General features: G+C 29.8%; 1 protein-coding gene across 1 annotated transcript; it reads right to left on the bottom strand.

Moving 5' to 3' along the window:
* Positions 1-13,323: 13,323 nt before the first annotated feature.
* Positions 13,324-16,411, bottom strand: LOC112093231 (bidirectional sugar transporter SWEET17-like). Its single transcript, XM_024171287.1, has 6 exons — positions 16,378-16,411; positions 16,224-16,260; positions 15,860-16,070; positions 15,266-15,427; positions 14,466-14,588; positions 13,324-13,479 (listed from the first exon to the last, which is right to left on the bottom strand). Exons 1-6 carry the CDS (start codon positions 16,409-16,411, stop codon positions 13,324-13,326), a joined length of 723 nt encoding a protein of 240 aa, XP_024027055.1.
* Positions 16,412-18,095: the final 1,684 nt, after the last annotated feature.

Below are 18,095 nucleotides of genomic sequence, written 5' to 3'. Positions count from 1 at the left end.
TTTTAACTATATTATAAATTAATTATTATATTATTATAACTATATTATATTATAATATTTTTATTGTATATTATATTATATTACATATTATTATTATATTACATATTATAATATATAACTATTATATAATATATTTTAATTACATTATAACATTGAAGGGTAATTATAGAAAAAATAAAGAAAATAATTTAGAATGATTATTCTTCTCATATAAGGAAAGAATGATGATTCATTTAAAATGGGTGAATGACCATTTTTTTAAATGACTATCTTTTCTTATAAATTCAACCAAACATCAAACTTGAATTTCATTTCATTCTATTTATTTCTTTTTCACCCAACCAAACACAGCTTATTGTTTATTGCATTAGGTATTGATCCTTTCCCTAATATGTTTATATGGAAAAAAAAAATTAAAATTAAAAATTTTTAGATGATTTGAAATCTCTTACTCAAACTATTCTTTCCCCTTTTTTTTTCTCTCGTATCACACAACTAAAAATTTTAAAAGTTCTTACATTAATTCTCACATCCCTTTACTTAATATATATATATATATATATCGCCCCTCTTCTCTTTATTATTCCCTCATATCAAATAAGCTCTTAACCTTTATTTATTTCTCTGATCTCTAGTTAGCGTTATTTATTTCTCTGATCGCTAGTGAGTGCTGCAATTGTTATTATTATTATTATTATTGCCGTTTTCAATCATCATTCACCATTTTTATTAGAGAAAATTTTCCCATTGTGAAAGGTTAAAGGATTAACTTAAAAGGTTAAATTTTTAGCGTAATTTTCTTGTATTAAATCGTAACATTTACTGTTTTGAGAACCAAAAGTTTTTTAAGCATATGACAAATAAAACACTATCATATATTACTCCTAATAAATTTTCATGTATGATTGGATGTGCCTATAAAAAAAAAAGAACATGACATATGTAATTCTTCACAAAAATATTATTCAAGTTTATAATGACAATCGGTTACGATGCAATGACTGATATTAACAGTAAAAATGACAGTCATATATTGATGTGTCCTTTAATATTTTTCATATAATTATTCATGATAAGTGTACATGACAGTCGTTTATTGCTATATGTTTAAAAATGACTTCTGGTTTTCAAAGTAGTAACTATTTCGACTCAATATAAGATAATTATGTTAGGCTTTCAGCTGATTACGATTGACACATGAGCCCATTACGATAGCACATAAGGGATTTGTCTTCATTTTTAAATTGGGAGACTATAGACAACTCTATTTTTTTTTTGGTTTATTTGATTTATTATATGTTTGGTTTCTTTGGCTTTTTTTTTTTTTTACCATCTTCTGTGTTATAATGACTACACAAGATTGGTGGACTAATATGTAGCACTTGTATAATTTGAATATAGGATTTTATCATTGAAGTTTTCATCTCTTTTCTTTATTGCACCACAAAATTTCCCTTTAGCTAATTATTAAAATTAATACAGTATTATACATTTTTTCCCCTTTTGATTTGGTTTACATGCAAAAGAGAAAACAAGCTATCTGCTCATCCACGAATCTACCTCAATCATTGTAACACCCGCCTTATACGACTCTAAGTTAATTATTTTCTCGATTTTTAGTAAGCAACATGACTTAGGTATTAAAATATAGGTAAATTTATACTTTTTTTTTTGAAGTCACCTCAAGAGTAATATCATTTTTAACATGTCTTATCGGGTTCACTTGGCTGGCAAAATATATACAATATAATACATATATCAAAATAGGCACATCCAAGTAATAACACAACCACACTACTTCTCAAAAACTATACATATATCAAAGGCCTCCAAATACATGTCAGCTAGTCCATATATATCAGTCTCGGTTCTCAGGAGTGCGCCAGCCAACCGTATAACCCTCAGCTAATGCTGGGAAGTGCCCTCATCTACATCACCATAAAATAAAGGAGCTATTATGTAGTAAGTAGAACAATGCATAACAATATAATAATAGTAATATGCATGAGTTCATGTCTTGAAATCTTCATTTAATGTTATTCAATTCAGTTTCCTTCACACTTTTATCATGTGTGCATTTTTAGGGTTTCGTAGATAGGTGGTGTCTCAGACACCTCATCGGACCTTGTAACCACAAAGAAAATATATATATATATATATATATACCAAATGCAGTTGTGTGGGGCAATTCACAATATCAGTCTTCTCTTCTTCCTTGTGATCATCAAGGAAACGTCTCACATCGCAAGTCTCCATCGAGACAGTCTCCTTCGAGACATGTAGGTCCGGATATCTCCATTGAGACATATTTGTTATTTCATTTCATTAGGCCCATCACTTATAACCGTAAGGACATTTAAGTTATCTTCATACTCACCCACTTTTCATTAATGTCTTGGATATATATTTTTCATCATATCGTGCATGTATGCTTATGTCACGGTTGTATGCAATTCATATATTCAATTATGACATTCATTGAAGCAATTATCATATGCACAACTTTTATGGTGATACAGATGAAATTCTACTTACCTTACACTTTAACACTGAAACAGTCTTTTAGGTACTGCTCTCAGGGGATCCGACACTTCGTATCACTGAAATATTGATCATCATTTTTTTAATTACTAATAATAATATTATAAATTTAAATTATTGAGTAATAATAATTATTTGATAAAATATACAATTGAAATATACCTTAATAACATAACAATGCATCTCAATAGCATGCCAAACTTATAAATCATGTATATTATGGTATGAATGGATGCAATACATTGACCAAATAGTATGTGAGAATTTTGAGGGCGCATGCAATATTAATTAAGATTATTGAATTCAGAATCAAGTGATTTTATAAACTCAATAAACTAGCACCTTTATAATTGCACCAATATTATGAAGAGTTTTACAGTATACGCAATCAAAATATTTTATTGGTAATATACATAATCATATAAACCGTCAAATTATATAAAAATCAAAATCAGATTAGTAAAAATCTGAAAAATACACGTTGGATATATAATAATTTAGGACTATGCTCACGAAATTCTCCAAACATTATCTGAAACATGACTATTGGTACATTTTAGTGTGCGTGGGTGGCAGTTTCTGTAACGATACATATATAACAATATAATGCGTTCAAAACTGTTTGATCTCTAATTATATAATGTATTTAATGTAGTCTGTGGGACATGGGGGCTCTGGTTTTGGAAGATAAAAAGCATAATTCATTATTTGTGTTATCCAATTTCCATAGAAGAAAGAACCATTTCAATAACGGTCAATTCATTCGTCCAAATCAAAATGATGAATAAACTATCTGCCCAAACAAAGCCCAAGCAAGTGTCCCCGTAGGCATGAACGTTAACTAACGTTTGAACGTTAACTAACGTTTGGTTCATAAATTCATAATTATAATTTATAATTATTTTTAATTTATATGTATTTTTTATTAAAAAAATACTGTAATAAATCACGAATTATAATTTAAATCATGACATGATCAATACACTAACCAAATACACCCATGTTTTGGCACATTGATTTGCAATATATCTTTATTCTATTTTATTGGTTTTTAATAAAATAAACAAAAAAAAAAAGAATTCATAGAACCACAAAAAAAAAAAAAAAAAAAAAAAAAAAAAAGAACAAGAACCAAAAAAAAAAAAAAAAAAAAAAAAAAACATAAAGGCTTCTGATATATAGATTCCTCCCCAGCCATTTGATCAAATGCAATTAAGATAATGACCAGCTAGTTCTTATTGATGCTACGTGTCTTGCTTGTTGTCCCTTTCCCAAAGCCTCTAGCGCCACACAATTATACCAAAACTATTATTATTATTTTGTCTATAATTAATGTAGTATTCTGTTTATTTAATTTCATCCATAAATTTTTTCAAACTTCTCATCACAACTTGTATGTTATAGTTCTCTTCAAAAAAAAAAAAAAAGACTACTTATTGTGTGATAGGGTTTCAAAGTTCTCCTGTGTATTACATCGATATATCAAGCTTCACCATAGACTCCACAACACATTTTCTCAAGAAAGTTTGTCGTTTACATTGTTATAAACATGCAATGTCCTTTTCAGAGGTTGTACATAATAAACAATTTACTATTACTAAGATTTGAGATGTATCATTATAGAGGAATGGACATAATAGAAGCATCGAGATCAATTATTAAAGGTGTTATGTGATAGAAATAGAATATAATTAGGAGGAGGATATTTTTAGTGCCTATAAGATAACCTTTTCTGTTATGAAGAAAGACCATAACCATTATTAACTCACCATTCATCAACAAGTATTTCATTTTTCTACCAAAATAAAAAACAAAACAAGTTTTTTTCATTGGAGCCTCATCTCTCTCTCTCTCTCTCTCTCTCTCTCTCTCTCTCTCTCTCTCTCTCTCTCTCTCTCTCTCTCTCTCTCTCTCTCTCTCTCTCTCTCACATATTCCACCATTGAAAGAGTCAATCAATGCAAGAGCTAAGAAGAGCAAGCTAGGACCCATAAGCCTTCACTTCTTTGGTTATATGAAGTTGACAAATCAACAAATTAATGCCCACGGGTGAATGCATTTAGCCGTGAAAAACAGTACGACAACATTTATCATCTCTCCCCCTCTCATTACATTTGCTCATAAACAGTGCTTCCTTCGGTGCCAACAGTTGTTCCTTTGTTTTCTTGTCCGTTTTTCTCTCCTTTCCTTTATCTATTTCTTTTGTTCTTGTCTTTTGTCTTTTTTCCACTTTTCAATACCTACTCGTTTGGTTATGATCATGTTTTCGTTTTGGAAAAAAAAAAAAAAAAATTACAACGCAGATGAAATAAATTTATCGTTATTTGAATTTGAAATAACTGTCTTGATCAAGTCCATATCATTGACTTAATTAATTAGGTAAAACATATGACTGGACAATGTTTTACAACTAATATGTAATATTATCGTGGATATGTATTGATACTCTATGCATGAATCAAATATTATGTAACAAATTTGCTTTAATTAAAACTAGCTAGAGTTATTTAATTCTTTTACTCCAACTGATCAATTTTCCAATATTATCTTACTTTTGCATGTAATATATATAGACTCAGAAATAAGCTTTTTCAAGGTGAAAAGTATAGGATTAATAAGAAAATGAAAACTCTTTTATGCTCATTAGTTTGCAAGACAATTAATTCTGTTTATTTTTCATTTACCATTATTGCACACTGAATTTCATCAATAACATAATCATCTCAAAATAAAAATGTATATTGCATGAAGATCACGTATGGTATTTGATGATTTGGAAGTACCTACTATTAATATAGCAATTCTTTATACCCACTATAACAATAGAGAATTCTACAATATGATAGAAAAAACTAAAGAAATATTTCAAATTCCGATGGGGTAATTTAATTATTTCACCGAAATTTAAAAATTTTACATTTACGTCACTGAATTTCAATAGATTAGATTTTTTTTTTTTTTTTTTTTGATGAACTGAGTGATATAAATTTTGGGTTTATACCACTTGGTGGTATAAATTTGAAGATGACATCAATTGCAATAAATGTGAATTTTTAGATATGCATTTCTTAGAGGACAAATGACTAAATAATAATGAAATGCAGTTTTGATGCTTGATCTAGCAGTATATAAACCGTTTGATGAAAGAGCACATGGGGATCTTAGCTAATCTTGTCTTGTTTGACACCGTGAAGCTAAAGTTGCCAAAAATCAGTTATGACTTTTTTCTTTCCCACTAGTTTTAATCTTCAGTTTTGAGTTCCCAATTTACTGGATACTTTACTTTATCCTATAGTTCTCATCTGAACTGTCGCTGTCTCTGGATTTTAGCTTTTATCACAACTTATATTGACTCCATCGCATCTCATGATCAGGCCACTTGTTCGTCATCGCGTGACGATCAGATCCAACGGCTCTCATAAGTACACCTAAGCTTAATGTTATAGGTAGTGTTTGGAGCACTTCTGTTTTCATATTTGCCCAAACTAACGAATTCTACACTCTCTCTTTGTTCTGGTGAGTTCAGGACGTTAGATGTTACTAACAAGTTTTTTTTTTTTTTTTCCTTGAATTAAAGTATTTGCCTAATTAATTAAATATAAATGTTTAGAACCTACAATTATTCGATAGGAGATAAAAGATGAGTGAATTGATTGGTGTGACTTTCAAATTATTCAGGTCTCGTTCATTTCACCGATTCGAGTTTTCAGTTCTAAGCTTTTACAGTTAAAAATTCTCAGAAAATGTCACATCTAACTTTTTTTACTACAGTAAAAAGCTCACAAAAAATGTTACATCTCAACTCGAATTGAAAACTCGAATCCGCGAACTGAACGAGCTCAAATAACCTGAAATATGAAGAAATTAGAGTAGTAAATTTATACCAAATACAATTAAAAAGAGGTACATTCTCCTTTTTTATTTTCCTCACACACACATATACGTGTGTCTATATATATATATATATATAGACGTGTGTGTGTGTTCTTTTCCTCTTGCAAACAGGTCCTAAGATTTTACCAGTTAGTAATAATGGATGTTGCCAAAAAAAAAAACAAATTGTTTTTATACATAGACCAGACGTTGATATGTGCAATGTACCTTATAACTAAAAGTCCCTATTTCATAGATTGTTTTACAAATCTCTGGATATAAAATTAAAAAGGAATACTTACGTTTTTTTTTTTCTTTTTGTCATTTAGCTCTTACTCCTTTTTTCCTCCCTTATATATGTACTTTTTTAATTGTCATACCAAATATGAGTTGTTTTCTTCATAATTTGGATGTTAGACTTATAAGTTTTTGTTTTATGTCTTAAAATACTGTGTAAGCATATACGCACGTATACTCATTAAGTATCTATCTACATTTATTACCATTTAGAATTATATCTGCAACTACTATATTATAGCTACTCACAATTATTCAATCTAGTATGGAGAACAGTAATTAACCACTAAAAAATATGTTTAACCGTCAAAAGATGCATTAATTTTTCCCTTAATTTTTTAACAGTGTTGGTTTTTAGTCTTTTAGATATCTACTGCCTACTCTTAAATTTAAAAAAAAAAAAAAAAAAAAAAAAAAAACAGAGAAAAAAAGCCTTCCGTTGAATTCAGTATTCACTAGTTATATTTGTAGTAGTGAAAGCACAGCCTAGTACAGTAGAATGAAATAATTATGTATTAATTATATGTGCTAGATCTACCGACTACTCTACATGAACAAGACAAGCCCCTTTTAAAGTACCAAATAGTTTGACTAGTACATATATATATGTGTGTCTATATATATACATATATATATATATATATAGCCTCGTTCATTTCGCTGATTCGAGTTTTGCTACAGTAAAAAACTCTCAGAAACAGTCACATCTAACTTTTTTACTACAGTAAAAAGCTCTCACACAAAATCACATCTCAACTCGAATTACAAACTCAAATCAGCGAAGTGAACGGACCCGTTTCACCGAATTTAAAATTTGAGTTTTGTTATTGTAAAAATTTCTCATAAACAGTCACATCTAACTTTTTTGCTACAATAAAAAGTTCTCACATAAAGTTACATCTTAACTCGAATTAAAAACTCGAATCAACGAACTAAACATACCCTTATTTTTCTTCAAAAAAGCTTTTTATTTACAAGATTAACTCACCTTTTGCAATCTGTAACCATTTTATAGGTTCAAAATGAAAACGTCTCCAAAACCCCACCAAAATCCTTGTAGTTGTTACACTAATTTTATTTTAATATGTGTAATGCACATGGTTAGAATAATTGTTCAAATGGCAATGACAAAAACCATAGCTTGCATCTAACACTAATCCATCTCAAAAGCCAAAAAGAAAAAATAGGCTTATTTATATTCCCACACCCACGTACCTTGGGGTATAATTATAAATAAATGAAGCACACAGGATGGCATAGGGCATAAATAAAATTTCATGCATGAAGCTCTAAGAATAGATAATGGTCATAAAATCTTTTTGTTATTAGTTCATCATTATTTATTCTTATCTTTGACTAAAAGTGAATTGGCAATAACACAATTCATGGATCTCTATCATTACAATATTAAAATCCGAATATTAAATAATTATATGAATCTACTTTGCTTAGGCTGTTGGATTAAATGCTAAGTGCTTTTTGTGTCTGAGAAGTTGCAAAAACTTAAATAAGCAAATAAAGACAAAGTGCCTTGTGATACCAAGACTTAAGTGGGGACCATCATAACAGCCATGCAATGCTAATAAATGCAACTTAATTCTTTCTTTTTCTTTTTCTTTTTTTCTTTTTAAAACCTTCTAAAATTTTTTTCCTCTTGTTTGATTATTTTAAGTAGCTTTTTTTTTTTTTTTGCTGTTTAGGAAAATTTAAGTTGCATTAGAGCATAAGCATTGAGCAAGCATGCAGGTTTTCACGTACCCATTCTTGTTAAAGGAGCACTGAAAACTGAAATGGATTTCTTTTTCTTCTTTTGAGTTGATTGGTAAAATAATGTGTGAATCAATTAATAGTGATGTTCAGAAACAATTAAAACTTTTTTTTTTTTTTTGTTGCTGTGATTTTTTTTTTTTTTTTTTTTTTTTTGTTGTTTTTTTTTTTTTTTTTTTTTTTTTGGTTGGGATGGATTTGCTTCAAGCTCGGGTAAGGAATACTAGAATTGATGCTAATATCAAAGTATTGAAAAAGAAAAACGTGTTGAAATTCTGCTTGATAACATCTTTCCAATATAAACTCTATTAAGTACTTTTGATTCACAATTTCAAGCAAAAAACAAAAAACAAAAAAGAAAAAGAAAAAGAAAAGTACTTTTGTTTCACAAACTTCCATAATCTGCAGATTTTTATGGTTTTGGGCTTTTGGCACTTGCGCCTATTCCAATTTCTGCCGAGGAGCACATTTGTACCTTTGGGTTTTACTATTAGTCATTTTATGACTACATTATTCGATTATAATTTGAATGAATACAAAACAAAACCAGAGTTTGAATACATCGTTTAGTTAATTATAAGGTGATAATTAATGCCAACACAATAAGGCGTCATAAGAACCTTATTACTGATTAAGGCTCCGTTCATTTTACCTATTCGAGTTTAGAATTTGAGTTTTGATACAATAAAAAATTTTAAAAAACAGTCACATCTAACTTTTTTGTTACAGTAAAAAGCTCTTACATAAAGTCACATCTCAACTCAAATTAAAAACTTAAATCAACAAACTAAACGGACCCTAAGATTTATTGCATGAGTAAACATATAGGGCATCTGTGGTAACACCACAAGACCTGGCAAATTACGTGGACAACCAGCTGGCTGGTGATTTGGTATTTTTTTGTGGGACTCTTGATTGTTTTAGAAAATTAATTAGAGCCCGTTTAGTTCGCTAATTCGAATTTTTAATTTAAATTGAGATGTGACTTTATGTGAGAATTTTTTATTGCAACAAAAAATTATATACGACTGTTTTTAAGAGTTTTTTATTATATCAAAATTTAAATTTTAAATTCAAATCGATAAAATAACTAAAATTTTAAAAATTACCTTGAAAACTGAATAGGAATCAAAATAGTTAAATTTTCGCACAGAACCCAACGTCCAGATATCTCTCTTTCTTCTTCCTTCGTTCATTCTTCCTCCTCCCTTCTTTACTTATTTGCAACTGGGCTAAAAAAGGAAGAGAAAGATTTGGTTCATTTCATCAAATTGGTCCTGTTTATTTCATCGATTTAAGTTTAGAATTTGATTTTATTACACTAAAAAGCTCTTAGAAACAGTCATATTTAATTTTTTTACTACAATAAAAAATTCTCACATAAAGTCACATCTCAACTTGAATCAACGAACTGAACATTTAATTTTATTACAATTAAAAAATTTTATAAAAAAATATATTTAATTTTTTTATTATAATAAAAAATTTTCACATAAAATCATATCTAAATTTAAATTAAAAATTTAAATTAATATAAGAGTTCAAAAAGAGTAAAATGCCTATATTTAGTTGCTTAAAAAATAAAAAAGCTGATTTGGTGTCCACAATCATAAGAAACCCCGACCCTTTGCCTTCATTCTCCCTCTCCTCCGGTGGCCATGCCGCCATAGCCGCTGCTGCGCCGGTCACCATTTCTTTCTTTCTCCCCCCCCCCCGGTGCCCATCCCGCCATAGCCGCTGCTGCGCCGGTCACCATTTGGCTCGCGGAATGTGACATGACCACCGATCTGCCTAGACCATGCGTATCTGCCTAGACCATGCGTGGCTGCCCATTTTGAGATGCCTTTATGGAATAACTAAAGTAAGAAAAGGGCTCGTATTTTATATTTAAAAAGTAAAAAAAAAGACATTTTACCATTGTTATTTCAAGAACAAGGGCAAGAATCAGTAAATTTTGCCCCATAACTGATTTAGAATAAAAAAAATTTAAAATAAATGAATTTTTCGATCAACTTTGGGAAAATTATTCTCTTCTCAAGTTTCATGTTAACAAAGGCATACCCAAACCTGGGTTTTGGTTTGGCAAGGGAAGGTGAGACTTTGGGAGGAGACGTGAAGAAACAAAGACGGAGAGAGAAGGAGAAAGAAGAGAAAGAAAGAAAGGTGCGTAAATAAGGGCTTGTTCTTTTAGAATTTAATTTAAGTATAATTTTTGAGTTGAATTTAAGTTGAAGTTATAACTTGAGTTTGTGTTTAGTTGTGTACATTTGACTTATGGTTTGAGATAATAATCTTTTTGAGTTTGTGTTTGAGTGAGTCAAAACTTAAATTTGTGTTTAGATAGTATTTTAATAAAAACTCAATACTGATGAAAAATTTTAATAGGGTATATGGGTGGGATTTTATTCATCTTTTTATTGTCAACGCATAGAAAAAAAAATCATCTCAATCATAATTAAAACGAAAAAATTATAATATTTTTAAGAATAGAAAAAATACTGTTCATTAATTTGAGTTCGAGTTTCTGAACTCGAGTTAAAAGAAAAACTTAAACTCGAGTTTTAATCTCAAATTTAAATTTAAACTTAAAAGAATAAAAATTCAAATAAAATTATAATTTAAATTATATTTTTTTAAAATTTTCACTCGAAAGAGCGAGCCCTAAGTTTTGTAATGCCCCGCAAGTTATAAAACAAGTTTTTTGTGCAACTTTTTTAATTCTTTTTGAAGAGTTTATGGGTCCCGCAAAAATCCATGTATGCTGTCATGTAGCGCCAACGGTTGTGTTACAATAAATCATTGAAATTACTAGCTACAAAAACGACAACAATAACGGCACTCGATTACTGTTTTATTATTGCTTTTGTAATTTGTCTGATTTTTTGTGGATCAAATTGGTACCGTATAGGTTTTCAAAGATTTGTCAATGCAGGATTCAATAATGCGATTTCAATTTTTTAAGCCCTAACCAAAGCCTGAAAGAGGAAAAAAATAGATAATTTATCTTTAATAGTGTATGAATTTAAATTTTTATTCATTATTTTTTATAAATATTTTTTTACTAGTGTAATTTTAATTAAAAAGATTATGAATAAAAATAAAAAGTAAAAATCGTTACCCTGTACTTTTAAAATGTTTGTTAATATTAACTATAAGAGGGACTTCCTTTAAGGGCCCAACTAATGTCGTTTCAAGTTGGACTTTTATCGACATCAACTAAGGTTCATTTCTTGCAAGGTTTCCAACAATCACACGCCCAATACTATATAATATAAGGATAAGGAGAGAAATAGCATAATTAATAAAGTGATTAGTAAATTATAGCATATTTTTTAAAAATAGTAAATTATAACATAATTTGATATTTTAAGTTTTAAACATTATTAAAAACTCAAAAATACCCGTAAAGTGATTAGTAAATTATAACATATTTTTTAAAAATAGTAAATTATAACATAATTTGATATTTTAAGTTTTAAACATTATTAAAAACTCAAAAATACCCGTAAACTTCCTTTTCCACCTCACTCCTCCCTCCTAAACATCTATATTTTTAAAAATAGTATATTTTATAAAATAGGTAGATTATAGTCAAGTCTAACATGGCCGGGACCCTCGGTTAGCTCCGGCAACCGGAAACCATTTTTCAGCAACCTGTGACCGTTTTTCGGCAACCAGTGACTATTTTTCGTGTCAATCATAACCCAACCCATTTATTAATCGTGTTAATCGTGTCAACTCCATTATGATTTAAATTCATTTATAGTAAACTCAAACCCGCTAATTTTGTGCATATTTTAAGTCGTGTCGTCATGTCGCTACCTGAATTGTCAGCCATAGTAAGAGTAGTTTATTACGGTGTCGTTTGGTTGTAGATTTGAACAAAAAGTCTAAATAAAAATTCAAAATTTTTTGTGGATATATTCCAAGCGATCTAGTTATAGCGAGGCTTCCTGAAATGTAAAAAAATGCAGTGCATAAGTACATATTATTATTTGTTACGAAGCTGCAGGGTTGGAGGCGTCACAATACTATTGATCTTTTTTTTTTCCCTCTTTTTTTCACCTTAACAAGAAGTACATATTATTATTTAAACTACAAAACTTGCATAAACAACATGAGTTAGGTATCTTCCTGGTATAAGAATTACACCTACTTGGTTACTTTGACAAACGATTCATCTTATTCCTTTTTAACACGAGCATTTTTCTCTCAAAAGTTTCAAGTGCTAACTGCTGATATTCCATTGGCCACAAATGCTAAGCACGATGTATTGAACTCATAATTCATTAGATACTTTTTATGAATGTTAACTAAGTATTGAAGTAAATTGTTCCTGGTTGCCAGTCATTTTTTGATAAATGATCGCTATGAGTTAGACAATTTGGTTTTTTTTTTTTTTCTGTCGTTAGAGTGGAGAACTGAACTAAAAATTCTCTCTCTTTATCATCAACCGAAGCACTGTTCGAGATCCAGGATTCTATTTTATCATCAATCCAAACGTAAATCAAGTACAAATGAGTTTTTGAGGAGAACTCGATCGATTTAAAAAAATTAACCCCTTTGATATTGTATACTTAAAGAAGAAGTAATGCATCAGAGAAATGCAAATAAATAAGGCATTGCTACTTTGCTACTATGCTTTTGGTAAATAAATGAAAAAGGAACAGATAGACTAGAATTTTAATCAAACAAAAATCTTTCTCTCGAATATTTCATGACGATGCTATATAATATATATATATATATATTTATATATATACGGAGTGATGCGTATAACTCACACTTTATTATTAACAAGAAATAAAATCATCAGATTCATCAATGATAGCATATAATATGTTCTTTAATTTGGTGTTATGAGGCTTTGTCGTTGCCATCCTTCTTCTAATATTCTATGATGATGATTTGCTGATACATTTATCAATGGCTTTGGTCTTCTGTAAATTCCATACAACACAAGCTGTGCTATTCCTAGGACGAACCCAGCTCCATTTGTTACCTACATTTACATAGTCAGGATGGAGCCAGAAAAATAAATTCAGTAGGGACAGGGCGTGTACTAAGAATTTCATCAGATTTTACACAAGTCAAGTGAGAGAGTTTTTATATTATGAGGTGGGGTAAATGTAAAATTTTGATATTTTAGGGGAGGTAAACTATAGATTTTACATGTTTCACATAAAAGAAAAAAAAATATTCAGGTAGAGTGACCGTCTACTCTCGATTCTATATGGCTCCACCCTATAGATAGTACTGCATAAAACCAAATTTTCACGGATATTTTCACAGATTTTTTGTAGAATATTTTGAAATTTTCACGGATATTTTCACAGAAATTTTCATTTCTGAATAAAACGTAATGTTGAATGACCGAATATCGTAGAAATTTTTACATAAATTTGCAGAAATATTGATAAATTTCCATAAAAATTTCCGCAACTTTATATATATATTTACTATTTTACTTTTAAAAAAAAAGACATGTTTAAAATTATATAAGGAACTATTCAAACTCTGTGTCTTGGTATCAATATTGTTTAAATTAAAAATGTGTTCAAAACACCTTCCAACCTCTTAGAAGCTATTTTGGTATTGATAATTTATCATTATATATGAAACCATGTATGTATGGTTATGGTATATGTATTATGTTGACTTTCAGCTATTTTACTTAATTTGTAAATGTGTGCTTAGTATTTATAGTATTATGATCACACTTTACCTTGCATATTTATTAAATAATTAGTATTTTAATTCAGAGTTTCATCTAATTAATGTATTATTATCTATTTTAAGATTTTCAAAATCTCATTTAAAAATAAAATGTTTTAGTATGAATTTCTATTTTTTATATCAATTTTTGTTGATATCAATATTTCTATCGATATTTTTTATAAAATTTAAATACTGATATTTTTATAAATATCGATATTTTCATCCTTTTACATGTGCTTATAATTAAAAGAAAGTATAACATGAACTTACCCCCAGGAAGTAATAATCACCTACAAGAAACGCGTATAAAGTCCAAATTCCTGCGTTGAGTACAAAGAAAAACGACAGCAAGAAGGGCATGAATTCCACGCTCTTGGTCCTTACCACCGTTTTCTGCGCATACAATTATGGGATTTAGCCTAATATAAAGGAATATTATCACTGATATTTCTGAAGTTTAAAATCATTCTTAATTATCTTCTGAATTTTAAAAATTCTCGCTTTATTCTTTAAATTTTACATTATTCTCATTTAATTCATTATATTGTAATTTATGTTCAAAACAAATAAAAAAAAAGAGTAATGCAACTACGTGATCTTTCTGTTTGAATTTTTGTAAAAAAATAGATAAAAACCACATAACCATACTTATCCCCCTCTTTTTTCTTTGATTTTCAACTAAAATTCTTACAAAAAGATTTAAATAGAACACTTTCAAAATTTTAGGAGTAAAGTGAGAATTTTTAAAGTTTAAATGAATAAAGTAAGAATGACCATAAAATTCAGAGCACCACTAAGACTAATCCTATAAACATAACACTTACGTTTGTTATGTTTTAAATTAAAGCAACTTGGAAGACTGAAGAGGATGATTAGTGGTAACCATATGTTGAGCTCTTAACTGCTAAAACATGACTATTTCGTGAGGGAAAAAAAAATATATTAAACAGATCTTAACCAAATCCAACTGATAAAGAAGGATTAAAATATGTAAAATATTATACATATACTTGTTTTGACCGAGAAAAAAAATAGTTGTGTTAAATATGGTTTTTTGTCTACTTTCTTACCATGGCGGCTAGAGGCGATACATACATGATAACATTTAATGCGGCACTGAGAAACCCTATTGTATTAATTCGCATCTCTCCTTGCAAAACTAATTGCGCTACTAAAAAGGTTGCTGCTAAAAATCCCACGTCCAATATGCCAACAAGCACGATAGTTTTCACCTGAAATTTAAAGTGAAAAAGAGATTATGACTGGAGAGTTTCTCTAATAGAATCAGAAAAAAAAAAAAATGAGCTACTAATCTTTTTTTATTTGTTAGTCGTTAGATCTATATTAAATACTGTCGGTTCAAGATATTTTTCAATTTGATATCATTTTGATAAGATCTAATAGTCAAAAACTAACCCTATCAGTACGGAGACTTATCAAAAAAAAAGTCCATCATAATTGTTGATTTCGATAATATGGATGCAATATAAAGGTCTGTTCACTTCGCTGATTCGAGTTGAGATATGATTTTATGTGAGAGCTTTTTATTGTAGTAAAAAAGTTAGATGTGACTGTTTCTGAGAACTTTTTACTGTAGTAAAACTCAAATTCTAAATTCGAATTTGTGAAGTGAACGGGGCCTTAATGAAGATTGTGGTTGGTACCCTCATCTTTGTTGGGGCATACAGAAGAAACAAAGCGACGTAGATGGTTTCAAGGACTGCTCCGAAAGCACTCATGGGGGCAACAAGAAATTCTCCAGGCGTTATGATCCCATAGTAAGTCCACAAGGATGAACTCAACAATGAACAAATGTAAGGAAGGTTCTCAAAGTCTTCCGTCGAACGGTGCTTTATAATTCTCCAAAATGTCTTTCTGCATATCACATACCATTTTATAGATTATAAGACAACAAAAAAAAAAAAAAAAAAAAAAAAAAAAAAAAAAAAAAAGAGCTTGGATTTGATGACCAAAAGGAAGATGTGATAACCAAATAGAGCTCTTAAAAGTACTTTGGAAAGAACTTACATGGGTGAAAGAAACATCAACACTGAAATAATGTTCGCTGCAATATTATTAATAAAAGTTAGCTTGTCTTTTTTTCCTGCATAAAAGCTAAGCTAAAAAGCATATATTTCAAATGAAACTTTGTAGCTACAGATTCAGCGTATATTTTTCTTACCTGTAATTCCAACAAAGAAACTCAAACGTTCCATTTTTGATTTAGCAAAAAGAGATAGACAAGGCAAGGAAGATGAATTTATCATTTAAAAAAAAAAAAAAGACCATGATCTCTCCAAGAAAAAAGCGAATACAATATTTTATTCCTGCCAATAAAAAAAAATTATTTAGTCAATTAAAGTTGGTTACCCCAGGGACGGTTGACATTAATTCACGTCCACATCATGGCTTTTTAATTATTTGAGAAATGAAAATTTTTCAACGAGAGTAATGTAGGGGCATCTGATCATCAGGACAAATCGTGTACATTGAGAGAGAGATTGAGAATAAAGCAAATGAATGGGTGTCATCTGCAAATTAAATTGATAGTTGACGGTAAGTAGACGTTTGGTTCACAAATTTAAAATTATGATTCAGAATTATTCTTGATTTACGTGTATTTTTTGTGAAAAAATATTATAAAAAATCACGAATTATGATTCAAATCATGACACGAATACACTAACCAAACAATAATTAAGTGTGAATCACATGCTTTAACTTTTCATAAAGCTAAAAAGTTTCTAAAGAGGGTTACTCATTTTATTAATTTGTTTTATTTTTATTTTGTGTTTCTCCTTCTATCACATGTCATTTCACTTCCTTATAAGAATAAAGCATAGTATGGACCATTGTTTTTCCTCTTTATAACGACTTTGTCATACTCTAAAGCTTTGATAGGGAGCTTCGCAGCCTCTCCCATAAGGTTTTTTGTTGATCACGGTGTACCAGTGGCGTTGTTTCTGAGTTGTCAGGCTTTTTCCCAGTCTTATGGCAACTTAGCCATAGTAAGTTACTCTTTTATGGGATCCATCAAAGTCTGTCCTGTTCGAACACCTCGCATACATTTGTCTAATCAATACTCGACTGCGCAAGGTACTCAATTAGGACATAGATCAAATTTTCATCGTCAAGCCCTGAGGCTAGTCGGGCGGGGGCATCAACCTCAGCATTCTCCGACCTAGGGATCTTAAGGATCTGGTGGCTTTCGAATTGTTGGAGTAACTCGGCCACCTTCTTCTGGTACTTGACCATTTTTTCCACTGTAATCTTGTATGCGCCGATTACCTGGTTGACGACCCGCGTTGAGTCGCTATAAGCACGAAACCAGTCCGTGTTTAGTGCCCGTGCTAGGCTTCGACCCGCAATCAAGGCTTCATACTCAGCTTCATTGTTGGACGCCTGAAACTTAAACCTTAAGGCGTAACTTGCTCGGTAGCCATCCGATCCGACCAGCACTAGACCGAAGGGTCCGATTACCGTCGTTTCAAGTTGGACTTCTCTCGAGATCAACCCAATTAATGTCGTTCGATCGAAGTCATGACTCTTGACATTCTTGTAATTTGTAAAGTTCCCGGTTTACTTATATTCCAACAAGCACATGCAAGCTAAATGTCCCAAAGCAGAAAATTATTAAACTTACTTTTAGAGTGTGTAAGTATGGATTTTTATCTTTTATTCTTGATTAATGTTATTTTAATTAATATAGTTATTTGATTAAAAATGATATTAATCAAGAGTAAACGGTAAAAATCTAAACTCATACACTCAAAATGTATTTGTCTCTTTTTTCCTATGCACAAAGACACAAGTTCAAGCCCAAATAATATTCAGAGTTTTTTTATTTCGCTTGAATATTTGTAGAGTTATTACACTGATCTAGTGCTTCTTTTAAGTCTT

Source organism: Morus notabilis, unplaced genomic scaffold, assembly GCF_000414095.1.
Source record: "Morus notabilis unplaced genomic scaffold, ASM41409v2 Scaffold182, whole genome shotgun sequence".
Taxonomy (NCBI): Eukaryota; Viridiplantae; Streptophyta; class Magnoliopsida; order Rosales; family Moraceae; genus Morus; species Morus notabilis.
The sequence above is the reverse complement of the archived record's forward strand: the minus strand, read 5'-3'. Positions and strand labels throughout refer to the sequence as shown.